At 40.9% G+C, this 26,806-nt stretch overlaps 1 protein-coding gene across 1 annotated transcript in view; it reads right to left on the bottom strand.

The window, feature by feature from the left end:
- SLC25A24 (solute carrier family 25 member 24) overlaps positions 1 to 25,527 on the bottom strand; it is a 58,868-nt gene extending 33,341 nt beyond the window's left edge. The window contains exons 1-2 of the mRNA XM_047726315.1: positions 25,140 to 25,527; positions 1,116 to 1,242 (exon numbers count right to left, since the gene is read on the bottom strand). Coding sequence (XP_047582271.1) covers positions 1,116 to 1,242; positions 25,140 to 25,322 — 310 coding nt within the window. The 5' untranslated portion in view covers positions 25,323 to 25,527. The remainder of the gene's footprint in view (positions 1 to 1,115; positions 1,243 to 25,139) is intronic.
- Positions 25,528 to 26,806: the final 1,279 nt, after the last annotated feature.

Below are 26,806 nucleotides of genomic sequence, written 5' to 3'. Positions count from 1 at the left end.
TGTTGTCTGCTTTTGTAAATCAATTTTTATTCTAACACAGCCATGTTTATTCATGTATATATAGTGCATGGCTGTTTTTGCACGATGATAGCAGAGATGAGTAGCTACAACCTGTGAGACCACACGGCTCACAAAGCTGAAATATTTACTATTTGGATTTTTATTAAAAAAAAAATTGCCTGCCCAGGTATGAACCATATTTTTCCCTCAATCTATTTGTTTAACTTGTTTCTTGAATAACAAGTCTGTGAATGGAATGGCCCTGACTATTCATATAGAGGGAGGGGTTTGACGATGCATTTTAGTTTTTTTTTTATTAAGTTTTGTATGCATTATAATGTTTTTAAAATAAATTCCTACTTCCTATCAAAAGGAAGGCTACATCTAGTGATAAGGGTTTCATGACTCCCCCCTTTCTCCTACTGTGGCACTTGCTTTTTGCTCTACATACTGGGACTCTAAATTTAAACTATTAATCTAAATAGTGAAACCATTATCTCAACCAGAAGATACATAATTTAGGCACACCTGACTAACTCAGTTAGCAGAGCATGTAACTCTTGATCTCAGGGTGGCAAGTTCAAGCCCCACATTGAGGGTAGAGTTTACTTAATTTAAAAAAAAAAGAAGATACATATTTGAAATACTTGTCTATTTTTTCCTCCCAATTTTCATGATTAGAGAGTAGTTGCCCTAAAATAAGCCTTTCAAAAAGATTATTAAATCTAAGACAATCTGAAAGTTTTTAAACTTTAGAACATATAACATTATATCTATATATGAACAAAACCAAATTTGTTCATATATATATATTTTTTAAAAAAATCCAAAAAGTTATAGGTTAAAAATATATAACTGTAAGTCAAATCAGCACAATATTCTATAGTGAACATAGTCTTATTCACAGTTTTTAATTCAGTAGACAAAGCTATGTACAAGTTTTCCACATTAAAAATAAATTCTACAGAAAAATCACATTACTATGAAAAACAAGTACTAAAACTACTAGTAATTATTCTCCCAAAAAAAGAGACTAAATACATATCATTTTACACTTTTGGAAATATGAGAAGTGCTTCTTCATAGCTGATAATGAAAAGAAAATAAAGACACACCATCGTTATTTTTGTCCAAACTCTTAAATGCCAATTTCATTTTTTTCTCATGGTCTTTAAGATACTTCATAAATTCTTCAAAATCGAGCTTCCCATCTTTGTTGATATCACCAGTTGTAAAGATTTTCTATAAAAAAAAAAGAAAAGAGTTTTTTTAAATAGGCTAAACTACTGAATTATTTGAACATACACTTCCAGCAGCCTGATTAGCTATTTCCCAGTAAGACATGCACTTTATAAACTCCAAGATAAAAAACATACACTTGACCTAGCACAGGATTTAGATGTCTAAAATAGTATTTTTCCTGAGGCGCCTGGGTGGCTCAGTCAGTTAGGCCTGGGACTCTTGATTTGGGCTCAGGTCATGATCACAGGGCTATGACATCAAGCCCCGTATCAGACTTAGCAAGGGCAGGGAGCCTGTTCAAGATTCTCTCTCTGCCTCTCCCCCACTGCACTCCTCTCTCTCCCCACCCACACACGTTCTCTCTCAAATAAATACATAAATAAATAAATGCAAATACACGTATATTGTCACTGAAAAATAATTACTGCTGTTTAATTACTCTTACAAATTAGATGGGAGGATCATGTTCACTTGAAAATTACATCCTGATTACTCAACATATACCGAGATGTGCATAATCCAAGAGAAAATGGCACAGCATTCTGGGGCCCCATTTATGTACTGAAGTTTCATCTAAGAAGCTTATATTTTGGTCCATGGAAGTATCAGGGAACAACTATCATTTGGGAAATTGCAAGTTAAAAGACCCTATCTTTGAAGAGCTTGATTTTTTTTACCCTTCTTACGGTAAATAAGGACTCTAACCTACAATAGTATGAAAGACTAGGGTTTCCCTTTTGAATTTTCTTTTGTATTCCTCTGTAGAAATAAATGAAGACCAATCAAACGAGAAAAGCAAAGGCAATTTGTTCTGAGCTTACTACATAGCAAGGCAGTAAGCCATGGTCAGTTTTGGCTGAGACTCAAAGGCAGGCAGAAGGGTGGGGTAAGCTTTATTTTGGGGAAAAGGGAGGCTTCAGGTGTGCCCTGATTGGCGGCTCTGGGCCTGCAGAAGTCATAGGCAGGTTAAAGAGAAGTGGGGCATCCTGTGTGACTGTCCCTCTCTCTAGTTGGTCCTAAGTTGGAAGTGGGGACAAAAACTAGGGAAGGTGTCAGGTATCAATCAATCTCTGACCATTGGGGCTGATTGTTACAAAAGTTATTTTGCTTCCTGGATTGTCCCTAGAGATAGCAGTTTGGACTCCTGTAAGTCATTGGTTCCCTGGGTTGTTTACTACAGAAAAGGGGTTGGTTTCCTGAGCAGGTTACTCTAAGTTCAAGTGGGTCAAATTTCAATTTTAAATATGAGCAAACCATGATCCATACTTGTATATTCAGTCTCTTCCTCCCCACGGTAAAAAGCCAATAAAATATCATTCAAAGAACCTGTTATCAGAATAAAAAAAACTGTATCTTTTCTTTCTTATCATTATATAATGTAAGTACCATTTCTATTTTTTTAACTGATGAATTCTTAATTTATATAAATGAATTTTCTACTAGGGAAGGTGGAGACATGTGGGAGAAAACTCACATTAGAACCCCCTAAAGATGTCACTGTCACCCGAGGAAAAGCCGCATCAGCATTCTCCTGCAATGGTTCTGTGTGGTTGATGACAGCCCTCCAGAGCTAACTCTTCCTGAGTTTAGTGTGTGAGCCCTGTCACCACCATTAGGCATACAAACCCTTATATGGCTCACACCATCTCTTAAAAAACAAAAGACAGATTCACAAAAAATTTTGTTTTTGTAAGGATGAGATGTGTTTCAAAGAACTGAACTTGTTTATGGCATAAACCAGAATTTCTTATGAAAGTTTAGTTTGTATCAAAGAAATACAAAAAACCTGAGTACAAGAATAAAGGATATTTAAATAAGCATAAAGTGGGGGGTGCCTATCTGACTCAGGTAAGCGTCCGACTCTTGTTTTCAGCTCAGGTCATGATCTCAGGGTTGTGGGATCGAACCCCACATTGGGCTCCCTGCTCAGTTGGGAGTCTGCATGTCTCCCTCTCCCTTTGCTCACTCTGTCTCTGTCTCTCTCAAATGAAGAAATAAATCTTTAGAAAACAAACAAACAAATAAATAATGAGCATAAGAGATATTTAGCTTTAAAAAGAAAAGCACTTCAAAAAATTTTAAAAAAATAAAGAAAAAAGAAAAAAACACTTCCATTTTGTTCTAGGAATTACAAAAACCAAGTGAACTTTATGGAGATAACATTTTGGATTGGCCTAATCCACAGAAAATACCCAGGCCAGGCCTCTGATTCCACAAATGAGAAAACTGAGCTGTAGCACTTGGCATACAGAACGTGGCCAAAATACAGCTGCTCAATCCCTGGACAAGGAAAGTAGAGACCCCCAGAGACCACACAGCTAGTAAGAAGAGCTTTATTCATTCTTAACACAACAGAACTCAGCCAAGAGATTTCTGAGCACAAAGTACTAATGATCTGAAATGAATTCAACAGTTCTCGCTCTCCTGAATCTCCCACCCAGTCTACTGCTGTAAACACCCAAAGAGCAAATATAATTGGAAAGTACTTATATTCAATAATAATTTCCAAACAGAAAATAACCTGGAAATACAGTGATTGAAATATGCATCAGGCATTACAATACTGAGATGCTATCTGTAATCTAGGCAGCTGGGAAAAAGGGATTCCCAGGCAAAATGATGCCTGAGCTCAGTCTTTAAAAGTCTGCTAATGAAGGCATGCTTCATTAGGAAAGGTCAGAACTCACCAGACCCCCAGGGTACAAGCCAGGAGACTGAATGCCCTCCTTCTAGGAAAAGAAACCAAAAGATAATACTAGACCTTTTCTAACTACCATCCCACTCCCATACACATCTACAGCGATTATCCCAGTTCCCCAAAGTGGGGAGGGAGCCTCACTGGCCTAGATACCCATCCAGGCTACTAGTAACAGGTGAGTACATTGAACAAGGTGACCCCCCCCTCCCCAAAACAAGGTGGTAGCCAACATCTTGAGAACACTTTGAATTTGGAAGTTTTATGAGAGCCAGGGGAAGTAAGAAAAATGCTTGAGAAAAGTATCAGCTGTGTTGTTTTTCTTAAAACGGTAAAACGTTGCTAATCAACCTGAAAGTTACAGTGGGTCCCAGGTGAAGCCAGATAAGGTGTCAATTTGGTTTCCTCCATCTCTGCCCAACGAGTCTCCAGGGCTCCCAGCCCCCACATCTCTCTGACCACAGCCCCACTGAGGCCCACCTGCCCTTCCTCCAGGAACTCGATGAACCCTATACGCTGCAGGCCTTCCTGAAGCTCAAGGATATCCAGGGTCCCATCTTTATTAGAGTCCAGGTACCGAAAGAGTTCTTCATAGAGGGCATCCATTTGGGATGTCTCCAGCAGCAGGGGTGGTCCACGCTGTGGCCCCCGGGAGCCTCGCAGAGGTGGAATTGGGGGGGAGAAAGGTGCCTCTGGCGCACCATCCATCCAGTTAGCAGGGACCTACAATAGCAATGTCCTCCCCAGGCTCCTTCCGCGAGATCAGGCGCAGGAAGGGGAGGGCCCATTGCAACGGCTCCAGCGCCGAGGCACGAGGTGTATCCGTGAGCCCTGGAGCTTCCGTGGCGACTGCTAGGGGTCTGACCCAGACTCCGAGGCCTCGGTGCTTGGGCTGTGCTCTTACACCAGCGGATGAGACGCCCAGGCTCTCACCCCAATCCAGGAGGAGCCTTGAAGGGACAACTCACGTCCTTCCCCTAAGCCTTCCAGAAAGAACTTTGCACAGGGCTAAAGGTAGAGCTTCTTTTTAGAGAGAAGTGGGTGGGAAAGTGTTGGGAAACGGATGGTGGGGCCATATTGACTGGTGGTGAAGTCCACCTTTTTAAAAAGTTGTTTCCTTACACCTTTTTAGAAGCCCTCTTCTAAGGTTGAAGCACTTAATATTGTGGCGATTAGGAATTGGGGACCTAATGAAAATCTGCCCACTTGGGCCTCTCCTGCTTTGATTTTAGCCACCCCCAACTCCCACCACCCCCAGTTCCTTATCTTCACACAGTATCTGCAGTGGTTTCAGAGCAAGGATACGCTACGCTAACCACCAGGGTCCCAGCTCTGTCCTCACAGATGTTGGCAGCACACTCAGGAGGATAATCTCAAAATGGGTAGAAGTTAATTCAGCTGGGATCACAGAGAGAATCAGTGGGTATTCATACATGATGTCTGTGGCATCTTCTTAATCCCACTCTTCAGAGTCCCTGAGGCCTCTGGCCTCCCTATACATGGACCTATGGTCCCTCACCTGCTCCGCTGAAAATGTGGAAGTGTAGTTTCACAGTAAGAATTCCACTTTTTCTGTAATCTATTTTCCTAAACATGGAGTACTCTTTAAAAAGCTGAATATTAAAATTCATGTGGAACAACAGGAAATTCTCATTCATTGCTGGTGGGAAGGCAATATGGCACAGCCACTGTGGAAGACAGTTTGGCAGTTTCTTACAAAAACTAAACACACTCTCACCATACAATCCAGTAACCATGCTCCTTGGTGTCCACCCAAAAGAGGTGAAAACTTAACGTCCACACAAACACCTGCACACAGATGTTTAGAGCAGCTTTATTCATATTTGCCAAAACTTGGAAACAACCAAGATGGCCTTCAGTAGGTGATGGATAAGTAAACTGTGGTCCATCCAGATAGTGGAATATTATTCAGTGCTATAAAGCAATGAAGAATCAAGCCATGAAAAGACAAAGGAAACTTAAATGCATATTACATATTACTTAAGTGAAAGAAGCTAATCTGAAAAGGCTACATACTATATGATTCTAGCCATATGACATTCTGGAAAAGGCAAAATTATGACATTAAAAAGATCAGTGGTTGCCAGAGGGTTGCGGGGGGTGGGGTGGAAGAATGAATACGCAGGGAACAGGGGACTTTTTTAGGCCAGTGAAAGTACCCTGTATGATACTATGAAGATATGATGCTTACATGTCATTATACAATTGTCCAAACCCAGAGCACACAACCAAAAGCGAATCCTATGGTAAACTATGGACTTTGGGTGATAATGATGTGCTGGTGTAGGTTTAGCAACTGAAACAAATGCACCACTCTGGTGGGGGATGTGGCAATGGGGGAGGCTATTCATGTGTGGGAGCAGGGAATCTATGGGAAAACTCTGTAACTTCTTCTTCATTTTGCTGTGAACCTAGCAAAATGCTCCAAGTAAATAAATAGATTCTTTTTTAAAAATTCACAAAGAAAATTTAATCTGGCCATTATCTGTTAGTTCTTCCTCTATTCACTCATCCTGTCAAGTACTGACAACATATAGAGGCCTGTCACATGTCTGTGAAATATCCACAGTTTGCCTTTAGAAGGAGCTTGCACCACAGTTAGTTCTAAGTTCCACTGTAGGCTTTGCAATAAACGCTTCCCCCCAAAACTGGGCAGTGGCAGACATCTAATCCTGTTTCACAAGATGTGCTGTGGCCCAATCAAGAATGAATTCTCCCACACAAGAGAACTGTACAATCCACAGGGGCCCTGTGCACTGCAGAGAGGCACGTAACCACCAAGAGTCATCGAAGAGAGAGAGACGTCCAGGCAGGGCACAGTGGTCCAAGGAAAAAGGATAGAAGTCAGGGCCAGAGTAATAAGGAAAACTGACAGAATTTTACACAAGGGATAGGAGGGAACCAAACAGAGTCGATAGTCTCATCTAATAAAAGGGCAACTATTTTTGTTGTATTCAACAATTCTTTCCACTTTTTAAAAAGATTATCCTGTTCCTTATTTACTTATAATTACCCCCACCAACACAAACACACCTCCTATAAGGAAAGTTGTGAGGACACGGTTCAGGGACCCTATCTGTCTTATTCACTAATATACCCCAGTTCACTGAACAGTGTCTTGAACTATCCAAAAATATTAGTTGAATGGATTTATATAATATTTGTACTACTTACTGTGTAGCATTCCTAGTTTACATTTGAGGTTTCCAAGCATTAAATAGCTCACTCAAGGCCAAAAGTATAGCAAACAGTGAAAATATCTGAACCCTGGTCTGAGTCTGCAGCTCATAAAAACAACCACTACACATACTGCACCAGTGAATGACGTAGATATGATGGTCTGCATTTCAGAGTGAGGCATCAAACTTCCTCAACAAATCCTCTTGTTGTTTTCATAGATCCTGTCCAATATAGACTTCTCAGTGGACTCTATGTGACCCTTAAAAAGATCTTTTAAAAATAAAAAAAATTAACTAAAAAAAAAAGATAACATCTTTTAATTCAGAGTGGTCAAAAGGAGTCAAGCAGCACCCTTACAGTATGTTGCCTTATGGGAGTTAATTTATTTCTAAACATACTAACTGGAATGCTGATTAAAAAAATAATAATTCTGGAGGAGTCAAGATGGCGGAGAAGTGGCAGGCTGAGACTACTTCAGGTAGCGGGAGATCAGCTAGATAGCTTATCTAAAAATTGCAAACACCTACAAATCCAACGGGAGATCGAAGAGAAGAAGAACAGCAATTCTAGAAACAGAAAATCAACCACTTTCTGAAAGGTCATGAAACCAAAGGTCACAAAACAGAAGATTTAAATGAACAAACAATATATGCAAAAAAATAATAATAATAATAATTCTGACTGTGCTAGGGTACAATTATACAGGTGAGCTGAAGGCTTAAACAAATGGGTAATAACTGACAAGGCAGAAAAGAAGTGAGAGCAATGCCAAGCAGAGATAAGAAAATAGAGACAAATGTCCATGGCTGTGGCCTGGCTGGGGAAACAAAATGTTGGGGTTTGGGAAGGAGACTAACAGGTAGACTGCTACCAAGGTGAAAAGGGTATTTTATACCTTACGAAAGAATTCTTCCATTTTTTTCATTCTTTCCAAAATAAAGAGCCTCAAAGAAGGGATAACATCAGATTTTAGAATATAAGGAGAAAACACAAAAGGTACAGATGTAGTAAATTTTAGAACATTTGACATAAATGTATTTAGAATTCATTGTTTTTCTTATACCATAAACTCCCTGCTATGATGCCTTAAAATGTACTTTTGAGTACATTTTATGACTTCTATGACTTCTCTATGACTTCTCTATCACATTCTTAAAGTTTCTAACAACGAAAATGCTAATAAAATAAGTCCCTCCTGTTAACAGAGGAATTACACTATGGAGTGAAACCCTGAAAAGAAAATCCATTCAAAGCAATTAACATTTATTAAGCTACTGTTTTTGTATGTGAACCTATTCCATCTGTAGTTGTAAATAGAAAATTTTAAGACAGAGAATCAGAATATCAGAGTTGGAAGAGCCCTTAAATCAGGTCAACCAGTCCAACCACTTGTCAGACACTGCCTAATCATTCAGCACATACTCAGTACTGATGGGGACAGAGGGTCCTCCAGAAGCCCATCATCTAGTACCTGTGACACTACATTTTAAAGGATTTTTTTTTTTTTTTACATCAACTTTCATATCCAGTCAAATGGGATCTTGACAAAAGCTCTGTGCAGGAGTCATGGAAGATACTTGCATTTTAAGAATAAGGAAAGTAAACCAAAGGTTCGAAGGCCACATAGTCACACGAAGTATGGAACTCATTGGCCAAGATGCTTTCCTTCTTGCTCTCAGCAATTCTGTTTTAAGAGTCCTAGGCCCCTTATGATGATAAATCTCTCCTAAGAAAGTTAAAGTAAGAATTTGTGCACATGAAGATATGATAACAACTCAGTTTTAAAATGATCTGTAATTCTTTAAAAAAAAACACCAAAAAACTACAAGGGGCACCTGGGTGGCTCAGTGGGTTAAAGCCTCTGCGTTCAGCTCAGGTCATGATCTCAGGGTCCTGGGATCGAGCCCCACATCAGGCTCTCGGCTCAGCGGGGAGCCTGCTTCCTCCTCTCTCTCTGCCTGCCTCTCTGCCTACTTGTGATCTCTGTCTGTCAAATAAATAAAAATCTTTAAAAAAAATAATAAAACTCCCTGTAATTTACCAGGCTAACTGAACACATTCATCAAGTCAGCCAGGTCTGAACTTGGATACAGGAATCCCTACAAAACCTGCCCCCCTTTTTCCTCCACATACAATAAAAGAGATGCCACTAAAATGATGCCAAGATTGGAGAAGTAAGAAAAAAAAAATCTGTAAAATCCTCTTGGGCAAGATCCACTTTTTTCATTTTACTGCCTTAATTCTACAACTGGGAAATTTTTTGTTTTTTGGGTTTGTTTTTTTTTTTTTTTGGTTTTTTGGGCCTTCACTGCTCCAAATTCTTCCAAGCCCAAATTGAAACAAAATAAGCATATTTCCAGCTAAAACTGCTCGCTCTTCATCAGCTTATTCTCCTCACAATTTCCATTTGAATAAACTAAAATTCATATTTTTCCCTCTCTTCTTTAATGTTCTAAAACATGTTCCTTGGAGTACCTCAAATGACATACAAACATCGGGACTGTCTTTGAGAATGTTCTAATGTGGTCTTCAACAAAAAACAAACATTGAGGAGGAGGAGGAATATAAAAAAGAAAATACTCTAAAAAGTAAACTTGCTTTGAATCCTTTTCTCTTCCCTGGGTAGTCTTGGAATGCTTAGTAATAGTTAGCTATTGTATCCCTTATGCCCATTTTCTTTTTTTTTTTTTTAAAGATTTATTAATTTATTTGACAGAAATCACAAGGAGACAGAAAGGCAGGCAGAGAGAGAGGAGGAAGCAGGTTCCCCGCTGAACAGAGAGCCTGATGCGGGGCTCGATCCCAGGACCCTGGGATCATGACCCGAGCCGAAGGCAGAGGCTTTAACCCACGGAGCCACCCAGGCGCCCCCCTTATGCCCATTTTCTACACTCTACTTTTATTTTCCATATTCTTTCCATTTAAGATCCTTTATACTGTAAATGGATATTTGCTCTCTTCTAATTGCTAAATTCATTACAAAAGCTTGAAACACAGAAAGGAGATAAAATCAGATAGAACTTTAGAAGAGTTTCACTTCAAGCTAAGTATCTGTCTTAGATGCAAATTATCTTGAAGCCTTCCCTTGAAGAGTCACCTCATAGTTCTCATTTGTAGATGCTCAAATGATACTCTCATTTCTACATAATCTCCCCAATCCTTGACATTATGCAAACTCTTGACCTATACCTTTGAAATCTTCCCCCATAGAGACTGACCATGTAATCCTAATTCCAAGTATTTGGTTGGCTACTATTTTCCAGGTTTGCCTCAATGTCCTCTCTTCCTCCATCTATTTCCCACACAGCCACCAGAGTGATCTTCCTAAAATTTCAGTCAGCCTGTGTCCCTCTCTTACTTAAAACTTCTCAATGCTCCCATTACTCATATGAAATCCAAACCATTCAGTGGGCCCAAAATGTTTTTCATGACCTGGTCCCTCTTTGTCCCCGATATGACACTATTCAAGAAGTCCAACCAGTCACTAGGTGAAAAGTCAGTCATACTGAGGCCTCCTGTATGGGAGGGGCACTGGCTCACCCCCACAGAAACAGATACCTCTTCCAGGTAGGGGTTACCCTTTCCTGCCCACAGAGGCTTAGAGAGCACCACCATCTGGGGGCTTGTGGAATGCCTGATCCACAGGCACAAAATCCCCACATAACATAGCATCTAACCAGGGAATCTGCTTCATAGTCAAAGAGGTGTGTAAGTGGGCCCGTGACCAAGAGATCCACTGCCCATAGCATACACCACACCACTCAGAAGCAGCCATCCTCATAGAATGCTGGAATGGCCTACAGAAACCATAACGGAAGCATTATCGAGACAATATTTGGCAAAAATGAGTTGCCAGCCTTTAGGATGCAGTACACATGACATGAGAGACCTCCATAGGGCTCCATGCCCTCAACAGGGAGAATACATGAGTCCAGGAACCAAGAGGTGGAAGCAGGAGCAGTCCCACTTATTAGCACTCCCAGTGACACACTGGGAAACTCTTTGCTTCCCACTTCCAAAACTCTGGGCTCTGGAGGGTTAGTTTCTGGTCCCCAAACAGGACACACTCTTGCCAGGGAATACAGCAAGGGTCCCAATGAACTACAAGCTACAACTTCCACCTGGACACTTGGAATTCCTTGTGTCCAGAGACTAACAGTCAAGGAAAGAAGTCACCGTCTTACATGAAAAAATGTTCATTCTCATGAGCAATCAGGGAGATTCAAATCAAAACCACATTGAGATACCACCTTACACCAGTTAGAATGGCCAGAATTAACAAGACAGTAAACAAGTGTTGGAGAGGATGTGGAGAAAGGGGAACCCTCTTACACTGTTGGTGGGAATGCAAGTTGGTGCAGCCACTTTGAAAACCAGTGTGGAGAGTCCTTAAGAAATTAAAAATAGAGGTTCCTTATGACCCTGCAATTGCACTATTAGGTATTTACCCCAAAGATACGGATGTAGTGAAAAGAAGGGCCATCTGTACCCCAACGTTCATAGCAGCAATGGCCACAGTCGCCAAACTGTGGAAAGAACCAAGATGCCCTTCAACAGACGAATAGATAAAGAAGATGTGGTCCATATATACAATGGAGTATTATGCCTCCATCAGAAAAGATGGATACCCAACTTTTGTATCAACATGGACAGGACTGAAAGAGATTATGCTGAGTGAAATAAGTCAAGCAGAGAGAGTCAATTATCATATGGTTTCGCTTATTTGTGGAGCATAAGGAATAACACAGAGGACATGGGGAGATGGAGAGGAGAAGTAAGTTGGGGGAAATTGGAGGGGGAGACAAACCATGAGAGACTGTGGACTCTGAGAAAAAAATTGAGGGTTTTGGAGGAGCGGGGGGTGAGAGGCTGGGTGAGCCTGGTTGTGGGTATTATGGGTACATATTGCATGGAGCAGTGGAGGTGGTGCATAAACAATGAATTCTGGAACACTGAAAAGAAACTAAAAAAAAAAAAAGAAAAGAAAAAAGAAATAATTGCCCATTTAAAAAAAAAAAAGAAGTCACCATCTTAGTAGGTATACGCTGACCTCAATCAGCAGGAGATAGGGCTGCTTTTACATAGTGGAGACAGAGAGGCATAGGTGTGGACTCAGGTGAGCCATGGGGACACTATACATGCTGCCTGCTACTCTGCCACCCACTGATTGCTATGAACGGGCATGCAGAACACTGGCCTGAGAAGCTCAGACCCCTCACAAATGAAGGATTGGAGCACACCACACAAAGTCACGAGGACCTGCAGTGATTATAGAAGAGTATGAGTGGAATTTAAAGTAAACATTCAGAAGGGAGGAGTCAAGACGGCGGAGAAGCAGCAGGCTGAGACTACTTCAGGTAGCAGGAGATCAGCTAGATAGCTTATCTAAAGATTGCAAACACCCACAAATCCAACAGGAGATCGAAGAGAAGAAGAACAGCAATTCTAGAAACAGAAAATCAACCACTTTCTGAAAGGATCTCTTCTGATTTGGTTAAAGCATATTTTCCTGGGGTCTTTGCCACCCTTTTAGTATTCTACTTGCTCCTTCATATACTCTTATCTGGACAAAATGACAAGGCAGAAAAATTCACCACAAAAAAAGAACAAGAGGCAGTACCAAAGGCTAGGGACCTAATCACTACAGACATTGGTAATATGTCAGATCTAGAGTTCAGAATGACGATTCTCAAGGTTCTAGCCGGGCTCAAAAAAGGCATGGAAGATATTAGAGAAACCCTCTCGGGAGATATAAAAGCCCTTTCTGGAGAAATAAAAGAACTAAAATCTAACCAGGTTGAAATCAAAAAAGCTATTAATGAGGTGCAACCAAAAATGGAGGCTCTCACTGCTAGGATAAATGAGGCAGAAGAAAGAATTAGTGATATAGAAGACCAAATGACAGAGAATAAAGAAACTGAGGAAAAGAGGGACAAACAGGTACTGGACCACGAGGGGAGAATTCGAGAGATAAGTGACACCATAAGACGAAACAACATTAGAATAACTGGGATTCCAGAAGAAGAAGAAAGAGAGAGGGGAGCAGAAGGTATATTGGAGAGAATTACTGGAGAGAATTTCCCTAATATGGCAAAGGGAACAAGCATCAAAATCCAGGAGGTGCAGAGAACCCCCCTCAAAATCAATAAGAATAGGTCCACACCCCGTCATCTAATAGTAAAATTTACAAGTCTTAGTGACAAAGAGAAAATCCTGAAAGCAGCCCGGGAAAAGAAGTCTGTAACATACAATGGTAAAAATATTAGATTGGCAGCAGACTTATCCACAGAGACCTGGCAGGCCAGAAAGAGCTGGCATGATATATTCAGAGCACTAAACGAGAAAAACATGCAGCCAAGAATACTATATCCAGCTAGGCTATCATTGAAAATAGAAGGAGAGATAAAAAGCTTCCAGGACAAACAAAAACTGAAAGAATTTGCAAACACCAAACCAGCTCCACAGGAAATATTGAAAGGGGTCCTCTAAGCAAAGAGAGACACTAAGAGTAGTAGATCAGAAAGGAACAGAGACAATATACAGTAACAGTCACCTTACAGGCAATAAAATGGCACTAAATTCATATCTCTCAAAACTTACCCTGAATGTTAATGGGCTAAATGCCCCAATCAAAAGACACAGGGTATCAGAATGGATTAAAAAAACAAAACCCATCTATATGTTGCCTACAAGAAACTCATTTTAGTCCCGAAGACACCTCCAGATTTAAAGTGAGGGGGTGGAAAAGAATTTACCATGCTAATGGACATCAGAAGAAAGCAGGGGTGGCAATCCTTAGATCAGATCAATTCGATTTTAAGCCAAAGACTAAAATAAGAGATGAGGAAGGACACTATATCATACTCAAAGGGTCAGTCCAAAAGAGATCTAACAATTTTAAATATCTATGCCCCTAACGTGGGAGCAGCCAACTATATAAACCAATCAATAACAAAATAAAAGAAACACATCGACAATAATACAATAATAGTAGGGGACTTTAACACTCCCCTCACTGAAATAGACAGATCATCCAAGCAAAAGATCAACAAGGAAATCAAGGCCTTAAATGACACACTGGACCAGATGGACATCACAGATATATTCAGAACATTTCATCCCAAAGCAACAGAATACACATTCTTCTCTAGTGCACATGGAACATTCTCCAGAATAGATCACATCCTGGGTCCTAAACCAGGTCTCAACCAGTATCAAAAGATTGGGATCATTCCCTGCATATTTTCAGACCACAATGCTCTGAAGCTAGAACTCAATCACAAGAGGAAATTTGGAAAGAACCCAAACATGGAGACTAAACAGCATCCTTCTAAAGAATGAATGGGTCAACCAGGAAAATAAAGAAGAACTGAAAAAATTCATGGAAACAAATGATAATGAAAACACAACGGTTCAAAATCTGTGGAACACAGCAAAGGCAGTCCTGAGAGGAAACTATATAGCGGTACAAGCCTTTCTCAAGAAACAAGAAAGGTCTCAAATACACAACCTAACCCTACACCTAAAGGAGCTGGAGAAAGAACAACAAAGAAAGCCTAAACCTAGCAGAAGAAGAGAAATCATAAAGATCAGAGCAGAAATCAATGAAATAGAAACCAAAAAAAAACAATAGAACAAATCAACGAAACTAGGAGCTGGTTCTTTGAAAGAATTAATAAGATTGATAAACCCCTGGCCAGACTTATCAAAAAGAAAAGAGAAAGGGCCCAAATCAATAAAATCATGAAAGAGGAGAGATCACAACTAACACCAAAGAAATACAGACAATTTTAAGAACATACTACGAGCAACTCTACTACAACAAATTTGAAAATCTGGAAGAAATGGAGGCATTCCTAGAGACATATAAACTATCACAACTGAACCAGGAAGAAAGAGAAAACCTGAACACACCCATAACCAGAAAGGAGATTGAAACAGTCATCAAAAATCTCCACAAACAAAAGCCCAGGGCCAGATGGCTTCCCAGGGGAATTCTATCAAACATTTAAAGTAGAACTAATTCCTATTCTCCTGAAACTGTTCCAAAAAATAGAAATGGAAGGAAAACTTCCAAACTCATTTTATGAGGCCAGCATCACCTTGATCCCAAAACCAGACAAGGATCCCATCAAAAAAGAGAACTACAGACCAATATCCTTGAACACAGATGCGAAAATTCTCACCAAAATACTAGCCAATAGGATTCAACAGTACATTAAAAGGATTATTCACCATGACCAAGTGGGATTTATTCCAGGGCTGCAAGATTGGTTCAACATCCGCAAATCAATCAATGTGATACAACACATTAATAAAAGAAAGAACAAGAACCATATGATAACTGACCATAGAGTTGTGGGTCCATATCTGGGCTCTCTACTCTGTTCCACTGGTCTATGTGTCTGTTTTTATGCCAGTACCATGCTGTCTTGGTGATCACAGCTTTGTAGTAAAGCTTGAAATCAAGTAATGTGATGCCCCCAGTATTATTTTTGTGTTTCAACATTTCCTTAGCGATTCAGGGTCTCTTCTGGTTCCATACAAATTTTTGGATTATTTGCTCCAGCTCTTTGAAGAATACCGGTGGAATTTTGATTGGAATGGCATTAAAAGTATGGATTGCTCTAGGCAGTATAGACATTTTAACAATGTTTATTCTTCCGATCCTGGAGCATGGAATGGTCTTCCAACTTTTTGTGTCTTCTTCAATTTCTTTCATGAGTGTTCTGTAGTTCCTCGAGTACAGATCCTTTACCTCTTTGGTTAGGTTTATTCCCAGGTATCTTATGGTTCATGGTGCTATAGTAAATGGAATCAATTCTCTAATTGCCCTTTCTGTATTTTCATTGTTAGTGTATAAGAAAGCCACTGATTTCTGTACATTGACTTTGTATCCTGCCACGTTGCTGAATTGCTGTATGAGTTCTAGTAGTTTGGGGGTGGAGTCTTTTGGGTTTTCCATATAAAGAATCATGTCATCTGTGAAGAGAGAGAGTTTGACTTCTTCATGGCCAATCTGGATACCTCTTATTTCTCTTTGTTGTCTGATTGCTGTTGCTAGGACTTCTAATACTCTGTTGAACAAGAGTGGTGAGAGTGGGCATCCTTGTCGTGTTCCTGATCTCAACGGGAAGGCTGCAAGCTCTTTCCCATTGAGGATGATATTTGCTGTGGGTTTTTCATAGATAGATTTGATGAAGTTCAGGAATGTTCCCTCTATCCCTATACTTTGAAGTGTTTTAATCAGGAACGGATGCTGGATTTTGTCAAATGCTTTTTCTGCATCAATCGAGAGGACCATGTGGTTCTTCCTCTTTTCTTATTAATTTGTTCTATCACATTGATTGATTTGCGAATGTTGAACCATCCTTGTAGCCCAGGAATGAATCCCACCTGGTCATGGTGGATAATCTTTTTAATGTGCTGTTGGATACTGTTTGCTAGGATCTTGTTGAGAATCTTAGCATCCATATTCATCAGGGATATTGGTCTGAAATTCTCCTTTTTGGTAGGGTCTTTGCCTGGTTTGGGGATCAGGGTAATGCTGGCTTCATAGAAAGAGTCTGGAAGTTTTCCTTCTGCTTCAATTTTTTGAAACAGCTTCAGGAGAATAGGTGTTATTTCTTCTTTGAAAGTTTGGTAGAATTCCCCAGGGAGTCCGTCAGGTCCTGGGCTCTTGTTTTTTGGGAGGTTTTTAATCACTGCTTCAATCTCGTTACCAGATATCGGTCTATTTAGGTTGTCGATTTCTTCCTGGTCAGGAAAAAATATACAGTGGGAAAAGAGACAGTCTCTTCAATAAATGGTGCTGGGAAAACTGGACAGCTATATGTAGAAGAATGAAACTCGACCATTCTCTTACACCGTACACAAAGATAAACTCAAAATGGATAAAAGACCTCAACGTGAGACAGGAATCCATCAGAATCCTAGAGGAGAACATAGGCAGTAATCTCTTCGATATCAGCCACAGCAACTTCTTTCAAGATATGTCTCCAAAGGCAAAGGAAACAAAAGCCAAAATAAACTTTTGGGACTTCATCAAGATCAAAAGCGTCTGTACAGCATAGGAAACAGTCAACAAAACAAAGAGGCAACCCACGGAATGGGAGAAGATATTTGCAAATGACAGTACAGACAAAAGATTGATATCCAGGATCTATAAAGAACTCCTCAAACTCAACACACACAAAACAGATAATCGTATCAAAAAATGGGCAGAAGATATGAACAGACACTTCTCCAATGAAGACATACAAATGGCTATCAGACACATGAAAAAATGTTCATCATCACTAGCCATCAGGGACATCCAAATTAAAACCACACTGAGATACCACCTTACACCAGTGAGAATGGCCAATATTAGCAAGATAGGAAACAACATGTGTTGGAGGGGATGTGGAGAAAGGGGAACCCTCTTCCACTGTTGGTGGGAATGCAAGTTGGTGCAGCCTCTTTGGAGAACAGTGTGGAGATTCCTCAAGAAATTAAAAATAGAACTTCCCTATGATCCTGCAGTTGCACTACTGGGTATTTACCCCAAAGATACAGATGTAGTGAAAAGAAGGGCCATCTGTACCCCAATGTTTATAGCAGCAATGGCCACGGTTGCCAAACTGTGGAAAGAACCAAGATGCCTTTCAATGGACAAATGGATAAGGAAGATGTGGTCCATATACACTATGGAGTATTATGCCTCCATCAGAAAGGATGAATACCCAACTTTTGTCGCAAAATGGACGGGACTGGAAGAGATTATGCTGAGTGAAATAAGTCAAGCAGAGAGAGTCAGTTACATATGGTTTCACTTATTTGTGGAGCATAACAAATAGCGTGGAGGACATGGGGAGTTAGGGGAAGGGATTTGGGGGAAATTGGAAGGGGAGGTGAGCAATGAGAGACTATGGACTCTGAAAAACAATCTGAAGGTTTTCAAGAGGTGGGGGGGTGGGAGGTTGGGGGAACCAGGTGGTGGGTATTGGAGAGGGCACGGATTGCATGGAGCACTGAGTGTGGTACAAAAACAATGAATACTATTATGCTGAAAATAAATTAAAAAAAAAATGATAAAAAAAAACATATGATACTCTCAATAGATGCTGAAAAAGCATTTGACAAAGTACAGCATCCCTTCCTAAACAAAACTCTTCAAAGTGTAGGGATAGAGGGCACATACATCAATATCATCAAAGCCATCTATGAAAAACCCACCGCAAATATCATCCTCAATGGAGAAAAACTGAAAGCTTTTCCGCTAAGGTCAGGAACACGGCAGGGATGTCCGTTACCACCACTGCTATTCAACATAGTACTAGAAGTCCTAGCATCAGCAATCAGACAACAAAAGGAAATTAAAGGCATCCAAATCGGCAAAGAAGAAGTCAAACTATCACTCTTCGCAGATGATATGATACTATATGTGGAAAACCCAAAAGACTCCACTCCAAAACTGCTAGAACTTGTACAGGAATTCAGTAAAGTGTCAGGATATAAAATCAATGCACAGAAATCAGTTGCATTTCTCTATACCAACAAAACAGAAGAAAGAGAAATTAAGGAGTCAATCCCATTTACAATTGCACCCAAAACTATACGATACCTAGGAATAAACCTAACCAAAGAGGCTAAGAATCTATACTCAGAAAACTATAAAATACTCATGAAAGAAATTGAGGAAGACACAAAAATGGAAAAATGTTCCATGGTCCTGGATTGAAAGAACAAATATTGTGAAGATGTCTATGCTACCTAAAGCAATCTATACATTTAATGCAATCTCTCTCAAAATACCATCCTTTTTTTTTTTTTCAAAGAAATGGAACAAATAATCCTAAAATTTATATGGAACCTGAAAAGACCTCGAATAACCAAAGGAATATTGAAAAAGAAAGCCATAGTTGGTGGCATTACAATTCTGGACTTCAGGCTCTATTACAAAGCTGTCATCATCAAGACAGCATGGTACTGGCACAAAAACAGACACATAGATCAATGGAACAGAATAGAGAGCCCAGATATAGACCCTCAACTCTATGGTCAACTAATCTTCGACAAAGCAGGAAAGAATGTCCAATGGAAAAAAGACAGCCTCTTCAATAAATGGTGTTGGGAAAATTGAACAGCCACATGCAGAAAAATGAAATTGGACCATTTCCTTACACCACACACGAAAATAGACTCAAAATGGATGAATGATCTCAATGTGAGAAAGGAATCCATCAAAATCCTTGAGGAAAACACAGGCAGGAATCTCTTCAACCTCAGCCGCAGCAACATCTTCCTAGGAACATCGCCAAAGGCCAGGGAAGCAAGGGCAAAAATGAACTATTGGGATTTCATCAAGATCAAAAGCTTTTGCACAGCAAAGGAAACAGTTAACAAAACCAAAAGACAACTGACAGAATGGGAGAAGATATTTGCAAACGACATATCAGATAAAGGGCTAGTGTCCAAAATCTATAAAGAACTTAGCAAACTCAACAGCCAAAGAACAAATAATCCAATCAAGAAATGGGCAGAAGACATGAACAGACATTTCTGCAAAGAAGACATCCAGATGGCCAACAGACACATGAAAAAGTGCACCATATCACTCGGCATCAGGGAAATACAAATCAAAACCACAATGAAGGGCGCCTGGGTGGCTCAGTGGGTTAAGCCGCTGCCTTCGGCTCAGGTCATGATCTCAGGGTCCTGGGATCGAGTCCCACATCGGGCTCTCTGCTCAGCGGGAAGCCTGCTTCCCTCTCTCTCTCTCTCTGCCTTCCTCTCCGTCTACTTGTGATCTCTCTCTGTCAAATAAATAAATAAAATCTTTAAAAAAAAAAAAACAAAAAAACAAAAAAACAAAACCACAATGAAACAGCATGGAGCTTCCTCAAAATGTTGAAAATAGAGCTACCCTATGACCCAGCAATTGCACTACTAGGTATTTACCCTAAAGATACAAACGTAGTGATCCAAAGGGGTATGTGCACCCAAATGTTTATAGCAGCAATGTCTACAATAGCCGAACTATGGAAAGAACCTAGATGTCCATCAACAGATGAATGGATAAAGAAGATGTGGTATATATACACAATGGAATACTATGCAGCCATCAAAAGAAATGAAATCTTGCCATTTGCGACGATGTGGATGGAACTAAAGGGTATCATGCTTAGCGAAATAAGTCAATCGGAGAAAGACAACTATCATATGATCTCCCTGATATGAGGAAGTGGAGATGCAACATGGGGGGTTAAGGGGGTAGGAGAAGAATAAATGAAACAAGATGGGATTGGGAGGGAGACAAACCATAAGTGACTCGTAATCTCACAAAACAAACTGAGGGTTGCTGGGGGGAGGGGGGTTGAGAGAGGGGGGTGGGGTTATGGACATTGGGGAGGGTATGTGCTAAGGTGAGTGCTGTGAAGTGTATAAACCTGGCGATTCACAGACCTGTACCCCTGGGATAAAAATATATTATATGTTTATTTTTAAAAAATACTAATAAAAAATAAAAAATAAATAAACAGTCAAAAAGGGAAACGAGGAGTACCAGTGGTGACTAACTGAACCCATGGGGACTGTAGTTTGTCCCACTGACCTCCCTGAGAAAAAGAGGCAGAGAACAGTGAGGTAAGCACTCCCCAAGCTGATGGACGCAGATGTGTGTGGCACGAGGACAGGGCTCTGGTGGCTAGGTCAGATCACCCTTAGAGAAAACCTGCCGTGGGAGCAGAGCTGAAGGACAGACATCCTGCCCGCAACACCTTCTCGCCTGTGCTGCAGCACTCCCAGCAAGTCCATGCTTGCCCTGGGCTGCTCCAACCAATGACTGGCCACAGCAGGGTACCAGCATGGGGCAGCCAATAGCATAGGATTCCCCCAACTGATAACATTTTCCCCCCGGGGAATCCCCGTATTGGCTTAGTTGAGACATTCTAAGAACTGTTCTTTTGTTGAAGTTCTTCCCAAATCATCCCTTCTTGAACTCTTCTAGCAGGGGTTAAATTTGTGTCCAGTCTTAAGACCTCAACTCATCCTTTTTGCCTCTCCCTTACCCTTCACAAGGATTTCTCCCAATACATCTCTTGCATTCCCAATCCCATTTTGGTTTCTGCCCCTCAGAAGACCAGAACTGACCAAGAGTAGTCCAACCCAAGAGGTGGTAACGTGGAATTTGGAAACTGGATCACTCATTATCCAACTGACAAAGAGTCTGACTGGAATATGGGGCAAGAAGTATGTCTTGCACAAGGTGGGAGCCCAGTGCTGATGATTTCCCACTGGTGATCTGGGAAGTGACTGTTGGAGGGCAACACTCTGGTAATAACTCAGGAATTTGAAAAATATGCTGTAAGGGTAGGCAAGAAAGTGTACTTATATAAGGAGCATTTCACCAGGAAGATACCAAAATGCTAAATTTGACTATACCACCAGTATAGTCCACTATATAGTCTATTTTTTAAAATATAAAAGGGAAAATTGACAGAATTATAAACAAAAGTTGGCAAATCCGTAATCATAGAGTTTTTGACATCTCTCTTTCTGTAGTGATTGTAGTAACAGTAATTAATAATTTAAAGTTTAGTGGCTAACTGATTGCTTATTAGGTACCAGGAATTTTTCTAAGTACTTTACATATTTTAATTCATTTATTCCTCACAATAACCCTCTGGGATAGGTACTTGTGTTGCCTCTGTCGCCAATGAGGAAATTGGGGCTAGAGAGATTAAGAAAATTGTCCAGAGAGGGGTGAGGATACAGAGAGGGGTGAGGGACAAAATGAGTGAAGGGGAGTGGGAGGTATAGGCTTCCAGTTATGGAATGGGTAAGTCAGGGGGATGAAAGGCCCAGTGTGGGAATGTAGTCAATGGCACTGTAACAGCGTTGTATGGAGACCAACGGGAGCTACACTTGTGGTGAGCTCAGCGGAACCAACAGGGATGTCAAGTCACTGTGTTGTACACCTCAAACTAATGTAATGCTGTGTGTCAACTATGCTTCCATTAAAAAAAAAAAAAGAGAGAGAGAGAGATAAGGAAAATTGCCAAAGTTAACTAGTTAGCAGCAGAACCAAGATTTAAACCCAGACCGTTTGATTAGCGTTCTCTTCTTATACATGTAAAAGAGGTTTATCTGGCAAAACTATGGAGCTAAGAAAAAGATCAGCAGTGGGGGGCAGGATGAATAGGCAGAGCACAGGACTTTTAGGGCAGTGAAAATCCTCTATGATATTATAATGATGGATATATGTCATTACACATTCATCCAAACCCAGAGAATATACATCACCAGTGAACCCTCAGGTAAACTATGAGCTTTGGGTGATAATGATGTGTAGGTTTATGCTTGGTTAAAAAAAGGTACCACTCAGCTGAGTGATGTCGACAATGGGGGAGGCTGTGCACGTGATATGCAAGGGCATATGGTGTATGGGAAATCTCGGTATCTTCTTCTCAGTTAAAATTGCTCTTAAAAAAATAAAGTCTTCATAAAAAAGTGTTTATTTTATTTTATCCAGCATTTCTTGATATCTTGCAGTAGGAGGATTTTTGGTCATCTTGTCCTATACATACTGGAAATATAAGGACTAACAACTTTACAATTAAATTTTATCTCTTTTTTTCTGTATTATCTCAAAGGAGGCACTGCCTTAGTTAGGCTATTTCAAATCAAGTCCTCAATCTTTTTGCATTATTGTGCTTAGATGACTAAGATATGACCCTCATCTTTGATGCTTGGTCTTAGTGGAGGGTACAATCAATAAGTAAATATAACACCCTCTGAAAATTATGATAGTAGTGACATGTGAGACCAAGGACCTACACATAGTAGGGTGTGATCAACTCTTCCATTGAAGGTGGCCCAGAAAGACTCATCTCAGAGGAGGTGGTATTTATAAAAACAAAATGAAAATGAAAACAAAAACCTCTTTTTTCCCCTAATCATAATAATATAGTTATTTTTTAAAATGGAAATATAAAAATTGTGAGGAAAAAAGTAAAAAGGCAACTCCTACCATCCATAAATAACCATTACTAACCTTTTATTGAAGAAGACACCAGTCAAAAAAGAGTGCTGGGATTAGTTAATATCTATCATAAGCACAGAGAGTGATATTATAAATATGTGTATGTATGTATAAAGTACATTTTATGCTTATGTATAAAATACATATATATGACAGTTATAAATATATGCCATCCTATTGTATGTTTGTATAGACATGATTCTATACAATTTATAATTTGTTCATATATAAATTTTGGAAAATTAAACATATTTCTTATTCCTGATTTTGAGTTTGTATTTGCTTAATCTTGTCAGAGGCTTGTCTATTTTATTCATATACATTTTTTTAAGATTTTATTTATTTATTTCAGAGAGAGAGAGAGATCCAGAGATCACAAGTAGGCAGGCAGGGGGAGAGGGTGGGGAAGCAGGCCCCCCAACGAGCACAGAGCCTAATGCAGGGCTGGATCCCAGGACTCTGAGATCATGACCTGAGCTGAAGGCAGAGGTCCAACCCACTGAGCCACCCAGGCGTCCCTATTTTATTCATATTTTCAAAGAACCAACTGAAAAAGCATGTCTTTGGAAATTTAAAGCACACATTTAAATAATTCAGGGTCAAAGATGAAATCACATTGGAAATTACAAAATACTTGAAACTAAACAGAAATACAAACTTGTGGAATGCAGCTAAAGGGAGGTAGGTGGGGGAATAGGGCAACTGAGTGATGGGAATTAAGGAGGGCGCACATGATGTGAAAAGCACTGGACATTATATGCAACTAATGAATCACTGGACACTACCCCCCAAACTAATGATGTACTCTATGTTGGCTAGTTGACTTTAAAGGCAAAAAAGTGATCAAAGGGATATTGTAGCTCAAAATTAAGGAATCAGTATTCAACTAAAATAATTAGAAAAAGAGCAAATGAGTACACCCAAAGAAAATAGAAGGAAATACACAGAAATTAATGAGAAAAAATTAAAAAGAGGACATCAGTAAAAAGTACCAAAAGTTGGTTCTTTCAAAGGATAAATAAAGTAGACAAATCTTTGGCAAGACTGAAGTGTGGGGGGTGGAGCTCGATATCAGAAATGAAATAGAGCATATAACCACACATAGAGTCAGAATGTTCTAAAAAATCATAATTGAGTATTAACGAACCTTGGAGACAAGTTTTCTAAAAATTGTAACTTACTAAACCTGACTCAAGAAGAAATAGTAAATAAACTAAAGGGACCTAGAACTACTAAAGACATTGAACGGGTAGCTTAAAATAGAACTGTGAAACAGTTGTTGGCTATTGGAGTTTAATCACCTTCCCTCTTGGGATAGGGAATGCCATAGTGTCCTCTTATGTTTCAGAGGGGTTGGAGAGGTTCCAAGTATCTCCACCCTGGTAAAAGGGCTGAGCTTCAGAGGCACAATGAAAATGACTCAGAGAAGTTGAAACTGCTCAGCGACCGGCCAACCCTTTAGATGAATTTATGCAGTTAGGACATTAAGAAGGTCTTCAGCAATGGAATGTTGCCTCTCCTCAACAGGAAGTTGGAAGAAACATACGATTGGTTTTTGGTTTTCAAGAGTTCTGAAAGACTAGACAAAACTAGCAAGTGTAACAAAGCAGCTTCTAAGGGATGCAAAATGTGAGCCTTTTACAGAGCGTGGGGCCCATTTAAGTCTGAGAGCTTAAAAAAAAAATTATTGATTAAATTTTGCAAAAAGGCAGGTGAAGGACCTGGGATGCATTCCTACCAAAAGTGCTATGGAACAGCGTTTTAAATTGTTACAGTGGGCCACAGTGTTCGCTGCACTAATTTCATTGGGAAAAATACCCGTAGGCTTTCAGGCTGACGCGCATCAGCTCCGAGAGTAACTGGCCCGGTGCCCCATTCCCGAGCTTCGGAGCCCAGTCGCGGGCTGGAACCCGCAGTTCCGACTTCTGCCGCCCGCGCCCAGAATCTCCGCGCCTTCGCTGCCGCACAGCGACCCACCTCCTCGGCGTCCTGGCCCAGCGGGATGCCCAGGCTCTTGAGCCCCTCCTGAAGCTCGCGGATGTCCACCACGCCGTCCTTGTTGTGGTCCAGCCTCTGGAAGAGGGTCTCGTAGCGCGTCCGCGGCTCCGCGTCCTGGCAGGCCGCCGCGGGCAGCACGAAGCCCCGCAGCCAGCGTAGCATGGTCCGGAAGGCGAGCGGCGGCCCAGCCCAGGGGGGTCACGGGGACGAGGACTGCCGGGCGCGACAAGGTCCCGCGCGACGGCCGCCGCCTGGCTTCGAGGGGTTCGCGGCGTACAGGGAGCAAGAGCAGACGCAGACCCCGGCCCAGCCCAGCTCGGCGCGCAGGGAGTGGCCGCTCCCGCTGCTACCCGGGGAGGAGCTCTTCGGGCGCCGGCCTCCCTGAGAGGCGTGGAGGGGCGGGCCCGGAGCTGCCTGGCGGGGGCAGGAAGTGAGAGGCCGGCGGGTGGGTCTGGGGAGGGGCGTTGGGACCCGGAGAATGAGTTCCGCTCTTTTTCCGTCGAGCTGTCAGAGGTGCAGGTTCAAGGAGCAACACCCCCCCCAGGGCTTGGTTTTGGGCCTCCGCGGATTAAGTGCTGGGGGAGGGGGGAGAGAAAGTTCGAAGCTTGCGTTACTCCACTTCAAGCCCCCATACCTAACAGCTTGGAGTCTGCAAACTGCCCACAGGTAGTCAGTTTTCTCTGCATAGACATTTGGGACTCGTCGGGCGGCACAGATCTCGGACTTTTTCCGAAAGGCTTCACAGATACTACCCATCTCTGGGCCTGTTTTCTGTTGACAAAAATGAGGAAGTTGAGTGCTTGCTCTCCTGGGATGGGAATTCTTCTTTAAGAAGCAGAGGAGTTAAAGCTGAAAGCAATTTAAAGAACAAAAGCAACACCTGAAACCAATACAATATTACATGTCAATTACACCTCAATAAAACTGGGGTATCAGAAAGAGAAATTCAAGGTTCGTCCAGGTGGGGGGTGGTAAAAAGAGGGACTACTTGGCTCTACAGCTTAGTTTGATCTGCCCGCTGATAAATCATAGGATTTGTCAACAGCATTTGTGAGCAAAACCTCAGGCCCCTGACTCTCGGGATGGGTGCAATTCCAAATTTAGGGCTTACTCCATAACATGGAATAAGACCAGGACCCTTGGAAGTCGAAAATGCCTTCTGCTCTGTAAACCTGGAAATGTGGCAGAGCCTCTCTGAGTAGCCTCTTATCAGTAAAATGAAAGCACGAATATCTGCCTCATGACAATGTCGTAGATTGTACGCAAAAGGTCTTCATACTCACAAGTGCCAAATGGGGTATCATAAACTAATACTTTTCTGTTCATTCATAGCTGCTAAATAGAAACTGTCGTTGCATTCCTTTATTAACAGGAAATACAACTGGGTACTTGTAAGGCTCTCCCCACATACTCCCCACATACTGAATCACTAAACAAACACTAGTTCTTCCAACAAAACCCAGGAACTTGAACCCTGAGTCACTTCCCCCATATCGTTTTATATATTTAAGATATATGTGAATCTAGAGTTGCAAATTGAGGGCTGTCTGTTTAGTTAAATCACTGTGCGATCAATTTATTTCTTTATATTACTTCCAATTTCTGGTCTTAAGAATTATCCTCTTCCTTGGAAAAGCCTTCCAATG

Source organism: Lutra lutra, chromosome 4 (genome assembly GCF_902655055.1).
Source record: "Lutra lutra chromosome 4, mLutLut1.2, whole genome shotgun sequence".
Classification (NCBI taxonomy): Eukaryota; Metazoa; Chordata; class Mammalia; order Carnivora; family Mustelidae; genus Lutra; species Lutra lutra.
The sequence above is the reverse complement of the archived record's forward strand: the minus strand, read 5'-3'. Positions and strand labels throughout refer to the sequence as shown.